General features: G+C 37.7%; 1 protein-coding gene across 1 annotated transcript in view; it reads left to right on the top strand.

The window, feature by feature from the left end:
- Positions 1-11,076, top strand: part of Samsn1 (SAM domain, SH3 domain and nuclear localization signals 1) — a 51,414-nt gene extending 40,338 nt beyond the window's left edge. The window contains exon 8 of the mRNA XM_048422565.3: positions 10,255-11,076. Within this exon, the coding sequence (XP_048278522.3) occupies positions 10,255-10,448 (194 nt within the window). The 3' untranslated portion in view covers positions 10,449-11,076. The remainder of the gene's footprint in view (positions 1-10,254) is intronic.
- The last annotated feature ends 460 nt before the right edge of the window (positions 11,077-11,536 follow it).

The following is an 11,536-nucleotide window of genomic DNA, read 5'->3' on the forward strand; positions in this document are numbered from 1 at the left end:
ACTTTGAAGTTTAAAAAAGGATCTTAAACCATCCAATCCAGTCTTCTTTTTCAAAACTTAAACAGTAGATCTTAAATACTTTCTTCGAACATAACACTCTTAATAAAACTTCATTCTAACATCTTCATGTTTATTATTTTCCTTCATGCTGCTGCCAGCTCAGAGCCTGAGGCAGGAAGTGCCTTTTATCTTGAACACAAGCTCCTAGTGATTACAGAGTTAAGATTCAGGCCAATGTTTGGGAAGCATTGCCAGACTTCCTCATACTGTAAGGAACAGTTCAGATGGTGAGCGTGAGGGAATCTTTATATAGCAACCAGACCTCTTGATTTCCTTTGTGGGTTATTCTGTACCTCATTTCAAAAGTCCTACCAAACCGTGGCATAGCTTGTCTATACTTGTTTCACATGTGATAACAATTAATGTACCTCTTTAGAAACATTCTTTCTTTTTTCTACTTGTGGTGTTGTGTTTGCACAGATATTTATCCTTTCCCAACAACTTCGGCATGCATGAGTAATCCAACACCAGTAGAAATGACTCTATCCCTGATTTATTGTTATAAATAATATTTATTGTTATATTATATATTTTATTATTATAAATAACATGTTATTTATAATAATATAGTTTATTTGAAGTTCTGGGGACTGGGTGATGAGCACAGGTGGATAGTCTCAAATGCAGGCAAAGATTGACTTAGAAAAGTAGATGGCTTATTCAGAGCTTGAGAACAGATAAAAGCCGCCGGTGAGACTTGATGCAGAGATATCTCTTAGGTAGATGAGGCAGCTTCTTCTACATCCTATCATTTCAATTCATGGCTCCTCACTAAACAATGTGTGCTAAGAAAGAAGTTCTGGAGGTTTCTCGTGTTGTTCATGTGCAGTCACATAGCCAATCTCCAAAGGAATGTAACCCTGAAATACGAGGAGGGAGAAGATAGTTTCTGAATGTTTGAAAATGCTTGCCGGTCTTTTACATTTCAAACCACCTACCTTGTCCTACTTCCAGCTGAAGCAAATAATAACGGAATTTCGAAGAAGTCAAACAAACAGATAAGAAGGAGAGGTAGGGCTGTCATCAAAGGCACACTTTGTAAAGCTCAAAGTTCCACCTTTTGTGTATGCAACCTAGTAAAGATAAAAATAAATTTATAAAAAATTTAAAAAGGGAAACTTTCTATGACTTCATCAATTCCCTAAAGGGTAATATTTGCAAGATAGAAAAGCTAAACATGAATAGCTAACTAGATTTTTCAAGCCGTCTATGTGGGACTAAGTGTCCTAAGACTGTGAGATTTGTATGTTCCAGTCTTTCCTGATCTCTGAAAACAAAATGCAGGTGACATCATGTGACTTTCATTGTTGGGCTTACGAAAAGGGCAAATGCCAGAAATTATTTCTCTGCATGAGACTCTTTAGAATGTGGCACTTGAAAGTCAAGAAAGGCTGAATACGCAACAACACCCTCTTACGTGTAAGCATAAACACAGAGCGTCTACTTTCAGGAGACAAATGACAGAAAAATGCAGGTTTGACTTGTGTCACTTCCAACACGCAGCCCTGAGCTGACTCTTACTTTAATCTTGTGCTATAAAGTAGTGTGAGAATATACATGTCAAAAAGATGCATATCGTATGTTAGGCTATTCTGACTGGAAGCTATTTATCTCATATGAAACCGTTTCGCTTAAGAAATAAAGAAGAATGACTTTCATTTGTTGATAAGATGGTGAATTCTGATGCTGTGGCACCGTGCTCTGGCAGGCTTATTTTTATCTATCCTACTTTGTGAATCATATCTCCTACACCAACCTAAAGAGCAAAAGCACAACCTTCATGTTTTTTGAATGATAAAGACCTTGAATATATGGTTATATAAAAGTGTGATATTGTTTAAAAAACAAATGCATGCCATAGTCACAGGCGAAAAATAGCCCTTTTAAAAGAATGGGGTGCACAAATTAGCCCCATTTAATGTGTGTGTCTTTATTACTATCATTGAATAATCCCAGCTCAGGTCTGTGAGAACATTCCTAATTTGGGGCTCCACTGTTACTTTGAGAATTGGGGGAGTTTCTGCTTTGCCCGTCATTCGACAAAAAAAAAAAAAAATTAAACAAACTGGACATGTGTCCTAAGTGTTAAAACCTCATGATATTCCAGGAAATGGCACAAGTCCAATCTGAATCCTGAATATATATGGAGTATTAAAGAGGATTGGAGCTAAAGGGGTGGGGTAAAAGAAAGAGTGGGAAACAAGAATCTAAGATTTAGAATTTCATTTTCATTTTCTCTTAGCCCAGAAGTAGATAGTATTGTTCTAACTTTAATTAATATTAAAATGTCAGCTGGATTAAATATTTTAGGACACTGCTTGATGGGAGGCAAGATTCTTCTCCAACTAACTGATACAAGGGCAACGAGAGGTATTGAAGCTGGTCATGGGTTTATTGCTGGACAATGACGACTTTGGGGCTCTGCAGTCCCAGCAGGATAATTAGGGGTATTCAGAATCCACTCCCATGTTGCATTATCACTGAGCAGAATAAAGTCATTGGATCTCTCGCCCAGGAATGTAGATAAAATGTAAGAAAGGCAAACTGTGAGCCAGTTCTTGAAGGGACAGAGAAAGCAGGATCTATTTACTTTGTTCATATAAAGGTTCCTGTGTTCATGGTGGGACTTTAAAATTGTTCTCTGCTTTGTGAGCAAATGTTCTCCTTAACTTGAAGAGGTGTGTGTGTGTGTATGTGCACGCACGCACATGTGCAAAGGTGTTCTACATACAAAACATTTAAAGTCGCATTGTCTTACCCAGAAATACTTCCTTAGAATAAGATAGTTAACTGTTGTTTAAAAAATATAATTTCCTTTTCTTCTGTAATTTCTTTGTGTACATTTGGAATAATGTTGATGTGTCTTAAATATATCTCCCAAACTGTATTCTACTGTCCTTAAGGTAAAGGAGTAATGGAAATACCTTCCTTTCTTAGCACAGAGGGCTAATTAAATTTTAAACTATAAAATTACGGGCACAAAATAAGAAAACATCACAGAATTGGTATTCGGTGTATTTTATATACTAGTAAGCTCCGATTTCAGTGCCAAGTGAGGAGGAAGGGAGAAAGGTAGCTTGTGTGCCAGGTTATTGGCACAGGCTGGGGTCACAGCAGCTCCTCCTTGCTCTACCATCCCCAGTTGTGCCGTCCTGCCTGCCCAAGTTTGATGCAGGGCAAATGGGAGGGCCCTGTCAGTAGCTGGAACAAGAGCCGCCAGCAGGGGAGATTCGCAGTGAGAGCAGACCGCAGTCCAGCAGCTGGTGCAGCAATGTGCCAGTCTACCCTGGAAGCTAGCCCCTGACATGTGTACCTGGGCTTCGAACCCACCTGGAAAATGATTTGAGTCTGGATACAAAAAGATAAACATTTTTAGAAAAGATACAATAATTGCTCACATGAACAACTAGAAGAGATGGACAGATATTTTATTGGTATTTATTTACACATTCACACACACACACAATTTAATATATTTTACTCATAGATGCTTGGCTTTGGGATTTAATTTCTCCAGACATATCTTTCTTGTTACTATCTAAGATTTCATTTGTGGAAAATAACATATCTATACAATAAAAAATAAACTGAAATCAAAACATTTTTAGCCTTTTTTCAAGAGTAATTTCTAGTGAGAAGAACCTAGAGACTTTTCACACCAGTCATAGGCTATTATTATGCCTCATGTGCATGTGTGTGCATGTGTGTAACACTCTAGCACTTGCTTTTATACTACAGTGCAACTGTGACCTAGCCTAGGCATGGCTTTGAAATGATCATCTCAGTCAAACAAGATGAAATCTTCTAACTCATGTGCTTTCCTCAGATCTCAGTCCTGTCTTTCGTCCAGTAGGAGGCTAACAAACACTTGCAGAGACAATAGATATGAAGTGGGGATGCTAAGTAAAGAGGCCTGCAATAGTGAGGAAGACTCTTCTCTGATGGTACAAGGTGATGTTGCCTGCAGTCCCACCATACCTGAGTGAGTTCTGCAATAGGGAGATAGGTAGTTTGGTATCTAGTCAAGATTTATTTCATTGACATGTTAGCAACGTACACGTGTGTATACAGAGTGTAAATAATTTTTAGAAGGCATCATGTATAAAATTGAAAGTTTAAAATAGGAACAGTTTAAATATATAGTAATTCAAGCTCTAAGATTTTTCCCTGAAATTTACTTAAAACAAAAATTGCCATCTCAAATGCTAGAAGATCTAGTTACAACTTAAAATTCTACCAACTAACTTGCTAAGTTAATCAAAATATACCATAAAAAGCAAGGCATTTTGGAAATATTAAGAGCCTGATATTAGTCTCTATACTGTGATATGAACATATGTGAAAAACATTAAATGATATAATGAATATTTTTATTGTTTCTGTGGCTAAATCACTGACTTGAGAAAACAAGGGAAGGGGAGGTTTACATCTCACAGTTTGACGGGACAGTCCATCACGGTGGGGAAATCGGAAGCAGGAGCAAGTAGCTCCTCACATTGCCCACACAGTCAGGAAGCTGAAGGACAAACTCTGGTGCTCAGCTCTCTCTCTCACATTTATTCAGTTCAGCATCCCAGCATATGGAACAGTCTCACCCACATTTAGGGTGCATAGCCTCACCTCATTCAACCCAATCTAGAAACTACCTCAAAAACTTGCCAAGGGGCACGTTGCATGTTGATGCTACATCCTGTAGAGTTGACCATTAAACATTGTGAATGGTAAAAAAACAAACAAACAAAAACTCTGTCCACATGTGGGTAATTTATTTTTTATAAAAATCATAATTTAAGGAACGATATTAACTTTTGCCATATTGATAAATCAAGGGAATTGTACCTCTATCCTCTTATAGTTTTGTTTTCTTTTGTCTGTTTGCTTTTTTCTTCTAAACCTGATAATTAAATTGGCATAAGACATATCAGTTGGAGAGAAAAAAGATGCCAGCATTTATTTAATGTTTTATATATCAAAGAGTATTTTCTCAGGAAATTAAGAATAAAAGAATTAGAATTGAAGTTTTATGCATTAATTTTTAAAAGGGCAATAAAGTAATAGTATGGCCAGGTCATGGGCTTGGCATTGGCTAGGCAATGGGGTAAAGAAATGGCTTGGAAAATAAACCCCAATGTAAAGTTTTACCGTGGCCTCGTCTGCCCTTTGGTGCATTCCTCACGTGGGAACCTCCTCCCCATCAACAGGAAGAGGAATGTACATTTGCACCTGTTGCTCTCCGCGCACATTTAGTTACTAAGAGTCAACATGCAAAGTACCACATTTTGAGATGACAGAATCGTAACTTCATCAAGTAGGTAGAATCTTATTTATTAGAATTATAAAATTAATTTTCAAAGTCTGTTGCCCACTAACGTATCATAGTTGGGTTTTGTGTCTTACTTGCTATTACCAACCTACTCCACTATGACAGCAACTCAAAACAGTGGAGACATTTCTCCAGACCAGAGCCTTACACGGTGTTACTGAGAGCAGCAGGACAGCAATGGCAACCACAGCTGTGCTCAGGAGTCCTGGCCCTGAATGACGGCGCTTCTGCCCATGGAACGGTGTCCAGCACTGTGGGCGTTACAGTTGCTGCAGGTGTGGGGGATCAGATTTCCTCCTGGTCCCCGCGTCATTAGAGGGCGACTAGAACGCTGTGCTCAGGAATAGATGGGGTGGCTTCTGCAACATCTGCTCCCAGCCTTAGAAAAACAACCACAGCCAATTGGTCTTCCTTGAATGAACTTCTTGTATTTTGCTATCACGCTAAAACTTAGGTTACTATAGAAAATGAAAAATAACTGCTACCATCACATAATTTAAAGGCATATTTAAGATGTACTAGTTATTAAAATTTTCTCCATGGACAAGGCCTCACCGTACAAAATCCATGCATGGTTATCTGCAGAATCGATGGGTTTCAGTGTTGGGGACTCAAATGGAGCTCAATCAGGAAGAGGTTTGTAGCTGTCCTAAAATGTGTACGCCTGTTCTTCTTCGCTGGTGATTGTGCACAGTCACAGAACATGAGATTCATAAGCCAAGGACATCTTTATTACTCTCAGGAGTTCACACATTCCTTTTGGGTCACCTCTAGCTTTAATTTTTCCGCTGCAAACATTGTTTTGTTAGTGTAAAACCACTTTCCGTCAATACCTCTTTTGGCCAGGCATTTCCCTGCGCCTCTCAGCTTACTTTATTTTATAGGTTAGCGGTCACAGAAACAGAACTTTTTACATCTAAAGCAAATGCAATAATAAAGTTAAAATCTGGGAAATTTGTGGTTAAAAAACTTGAAAGATCAATCAAAACTTGGAAGTTTGGACCACAGAACCTTTAACTCTGTAATGTGTGAGAACAGGGAACCTGCCTCCCTTAGACACTGAGAAGTTCTTCCCAGGAAAAAGATCTAGTTTTATGCCTTTAAAATGTTCTCCACTTTTAATATAATTGAGACTACCTACACTTAATTAATTAAATGTCACAACTCCAATATAATTATTTTATGAATAATTATTTTAGCTGTCTTATGTTTAATCACCATGCCATTTTTCAACATTGATGATAATCTTAAATCTATAATTTTTGATTCATGGACTTTATATAATTCTCTAAAAATTTTGGTAGGGAATAAAAAAAATATTTTCTAAATAGTCTTTCCTTAATATGTTAATTTTAATTTTATTATGTAGCACATAAAATTTAATTACTAAATTTTTTATTGTGGCTGTTATTAATCGATTGCAATAACCAATACTTATACTCACTTATGCTCATGTTTGAAATGCATAGTCTTTGGGAAATTCGCAAATCATTTTGTGGCCATCTTAAATAAAAATACTATTTTAACTTGTCCATTATCTAAAATAAAATATAAAATATTGTAGATATCTAAGAAATAAATGGAAGATCAGTCTAATATTTGAATACATCTATTTGTTAATTAATTATATGAACAGCTGCTCTTACATAATTTGAATAACATAATATAAAAAAATGTTGTTTATTTTGTTGTTATTTTGTGTTTTTAAGTATCACTGGAAATGTTTTATTGTGTAAATATGCTCTTAGAACTCTTCCGTGAAGTCCTTAGTTTTGGCAGTAAACTGTTTCTTATTACAATGTGTTATTTGCCTGGTTAGTTGAGATGATTGGAACACAGGACTGAGCTGATGTAGATTATGGTATCAATTTCTAGGTAAGCCAATGAGCCTTGCTCTGTTTCCCTGACACATGAGAGGTTTAAATAACTTAGAAAGAAAATGTGAGTGCATTACTGTGAGTTTATTCTTACTGCAGGTAAAAAGAAAATCCAAACAAATAAAACAACAACAACAAAAATAGCCTAAGGCCTACATTTGTACCAATCCCTGACATTAGTGTCAGCATGAAAAGAAACAAGACGCGATCTGGCCCTCTGCATCCAAAGCCCGGGGTCTATGGAGCTGCCCCCGCCATAGCGCTGTATAATGACCTGCCTTTTCTTTTTATAGTTACAGTTGAGGGGCTGCAGCTGATAACCTGCCGGAAATTATGGCAGGCCTGGTGGGAAGCATCTGAGGAGAGCAGTCATGTTTTCACTTCACGAGGAAACCATTAGCAAATCACTGCTGTTCCGTAAATTACCGGGCTGCTTAAGTCTCGGCCTGAGAAACTGCTTTCTCTTTTCATAAAGAGTGCAGGTGGTAGGGTTCTCACAGCAGAGAACCTGTATGTAAAACAGAGTAATTCCTGGAGTCCAGAGACCCCGAGACAGCATTTCTCGGGGGAAACAAAACAAATGCTCCTTTGTTACTAAAACAATGCATGCTCTGGAAAAGTCAGACTTGGGACCATTTGTGGTGCAATGTGTAGAGGTTTCTGAGGTTGAAAAGAAGAATCTATGTGATTGTTTTTTTGAAAGAAAAAAAAAGGGAGATAATTTTGGAAATCAGAGACTTCTGAGCATAAATTTTCTATCTTCAAAGTTGCTCCACACATTTTACTCAATCTGAATAGGACAGAGGGCTAGGAACAAATGATTCTGAGGATCCCAAGATTGGCTTAGAATGTCATCCTGAAGGGAAGCGGTTCAGGGCTTTTCATTTTACATTGAGGTAATAGGTCCACAATGAATCTGAGAAAGCGTGACCTTTGGTTTGCCAGCGTGACTGAAGGGGTCACACTCAAATATCTGCAAATGTGGCAGCATGTATACGAAGGAACTAGTCTGGCTTGTCTTTTCCAACAGTGCCAGGGTAACGGGACAGAACTGGTTTGTTTCTTTTCGGTAGCAATAAGATGAAAAGGCAGTAGCAAGAGGAGTAACCCCTTAGAAAATGATGTCAAAACTCAGCCCCTTATTCATAAAAGGAGGGCTTGGTAACACAATGACAGATCTTCATCAAGTCTATTGACTAAGTAAATCTTCTACAACTTAAAGGTCTTTGCTAATAAACAGCAAATGCTTCAAGGTAACTGAGTTTTATGATCAAATTATTAACACCACCAGTATTCAAAGGCCAGATTTTAGAATACTTAAAAGTCATAGCAACAATTAATTAGGAGAATATTATTTATATATTATATGTTAATATTATATGTCAGGAATCATTTATTGAGGAGAAATGCGATAAATGTGGCTTTGGGGTTTGAAATTAAACTCCTCCAGGAAAGGGTTAAAGGAAATGGCGTGTTTCAGGTTGAAGATGAGTAGATTAGGAAGTGGTTTTTAACATTGTTTCAGTAATTTTGAATAAGTACTTATTGCATAACTACAGAATCAGATAATATGTTAAGCATTTTCTCAAATGATCTAAGTGTGAGGAATAGTTACTAGCATTCTGATACAAGAAAGGGAAGTTGTTCTCTACATACAGGAATCGCTGAAATCACCAGCGTTCGTTTCTCATGTCTATCAGACGTTAGTGAGGGCCGATTGCTAGTGAGGTTAGATGAAGGAACATAAACCAACTTCCACAAGATGGAACATAGACAATGCTCTTGAAAAACAGAAGATGACGTGCAAGATAAAGGCAGATAAGCTAATTGGTGATATGTGAGTCAGCTGAAAACAATTTTGGACCTTGAAGCTCTGTTATATTGTCCTCTAATTGGAAGTGGATACGTGCAGGGCAACAGGATTAAGAATATGAGGCACAGTTCTTGCCTCAACTGTCAATTTATGTGCTTGCCCATCCCGGTGTGGAGCAGAGAAGAGCAAAGTGAAGAGTCCCTGCTACAAGCTGCAGACGGAGGGTGTGCCGCTGTGGTGAGACAGATAGGAGTTGGCAGTTCAGATTCATTTTCTGTCTGAAGCCCCTAGCTCACTAAGCAGAGAAAGCCCCAGCTCTGGTATCAGAGCAGACAGAGAACCTTCACAGAGACCAGAAGTAGTCTGGTGGCAAAGGATCCCAGACAGGAGTCATAGGACACAAGGTTGCTTAGGTTCTTTAGAGAAACCTTTTGTACAAGTTCTGAGATTCTTCATTCTAAAAGACAATACCTTTATTGTATATAAATCTGCTTTAGTGAGCAAATCTCAAAATAAACTATTGTTATTTAGAACTAAGAAGACGCATAAGACAAACTGAATCTCACAAAGCAGTTCTGGCAATTTGGAGTTTTGTACTGAAAAAGTTGCCTCGTTTCCTTATATCTCTTTCTGTGGTGAATGCAGATGTAGGAGAACTTTGGATATTTCAAAGAGTATTCGCTAAATTCCAAGTGTCTGAAGACCTGCTGTACAGTTTGTCACAGTGAGTGATCTCTTAGTTACATATCCACATATTCATAATTCCAGAACTGTTCATCACTTGGATTATACTTCAAACTACACGTGACTTTCCTAATGATCCCTTAAGGAATATTTGGACCAAGCATCTGTCATACTGTGGATACAATCTGTTTTCCTTGGCAACTTATTATTAATGTAAAATGAGAGTTCATATTGGTCTTTGCTCATGTAGGCAGTTCACATGAATAACATGAAGATAAAAGAGAAAACTGATAAGCAACGGTTGATTTCCGCGAGTTTGAACATCTGGGTGCACGCACATAACTGGTTTAAACAATTAAACGAGTATCTTATTCACAGGCGTTTCCACTGAAGTCACGTCGAGATTGGAATAGTTAGACTAGGATCACGCTTGCATCTGACAGTCCTATAAAAGTTGTCTCGGCTCTTCCTAACCACTATGCTTTTCCCATTTGCAGCCACTGAAGAGCAAGAAAATGAATCTGCACCTCTGTCCTTAAGACCTGAAAGCAAGTCACAGTTAGATGACTGCCCCAGGGACTCTGGCTGTTACGTCTCCTCAGGAAACTCAGACAATGGCAAAGAGGACCTGGAGTCAGAAAATCTGTCTGACATGGTACAGAAGATTGTCATCACAGAGGCCAGTGACTGAACACACATCCGCATCTCCATATGTATGAAATTCTATACATTGAGCTCTTCTGCTACAGGATCAAATAGAAGTGTTCCAAATGCATTCCAAAGTGCAAAGTGTTTTAATATGAATGATTGCACATGTAAATATATATCTCTAAATTCCCAGTGAGTGTGAGCAACGTGTGTATTTATTAAATACTATGTGTTAAAGTTCATCTGCCTATAGCAGAAAAAAGACAAAATGCAAAATACCATGGTGGTGCGTGATGTATGCTGTTCTTGCCTTTATTTCATAAGTGTAAAAATATAATAATAAAAACTGTATATTTATATAGATTATTGGGATATTTTATAGACGAGGTTTCAGTTGGACTGACTTCTAAAGCCAAACATACACTCATTTTTTTAATTGCTGGAAAACGTAGTCTGAAATTAGATACTTTATTCCGATCAACAGTGAATTTTGAGTGACAATATTCTGTTTATTTCTTTACTCTGTTATCTGATATGTAGATAGAGTTAACCATATACTTTCTGTTTTTATCTAGTAAAAATAATTGTAGATATGTTTTATTTTTATATGTAAATATTTTTAATTTTTCTCAACCCTAATAATAATAATAAAATATACCATGGAGATATTATATTTTCTAGACTAAAGTTATTTAAGATATTTTACTATTCTATTTTAGAGAGCATTTCTATTATAACATGTTGAATAGTCAATCTTCAGTTAACAAAGTATAGTGATCACATGCTCATTCAGTCCCAGTCCAGCTGGCCATGGTGAGCTCCCATTAGATCAGTCCCCTTGTATCAGTGGGTGAATGCACCCCTCACGGTCCTGACTTCCTTGTTCATGTTCTCCCTCCTTCTGTTCCTCATTTGGACCTTGGGGGCTCAGTCCCGTGCTCCAGTGTGGGTCTCTGTCTCTATCTCCATCCATTGTCAGATGAAGGTTCCCTCTGATCCTGACTTCCTTGCTCATGTTCTCCCTCCTTCTGCTTCTCATTTGGACCTATGTGGCTGACATGGGGGCTGACTGAGAAGCCATTGATAATGGCACTGGGACTTGTTTCTTCTGCATGTTCTGGCTTTTTGGGA

This window comes from Myodes glareolus, chromosome 2 (genome assembly GCF_982192425.1).
Source record: "Myodes glareolus chromosome 2, mMyoGla1.1, whole genome shotgun sequence".
NCBI lineage: Eukaryota > Metazoa > Chordata > Mammalia > Rodentia > Cricetidae > Myodes > Myodes glareolus.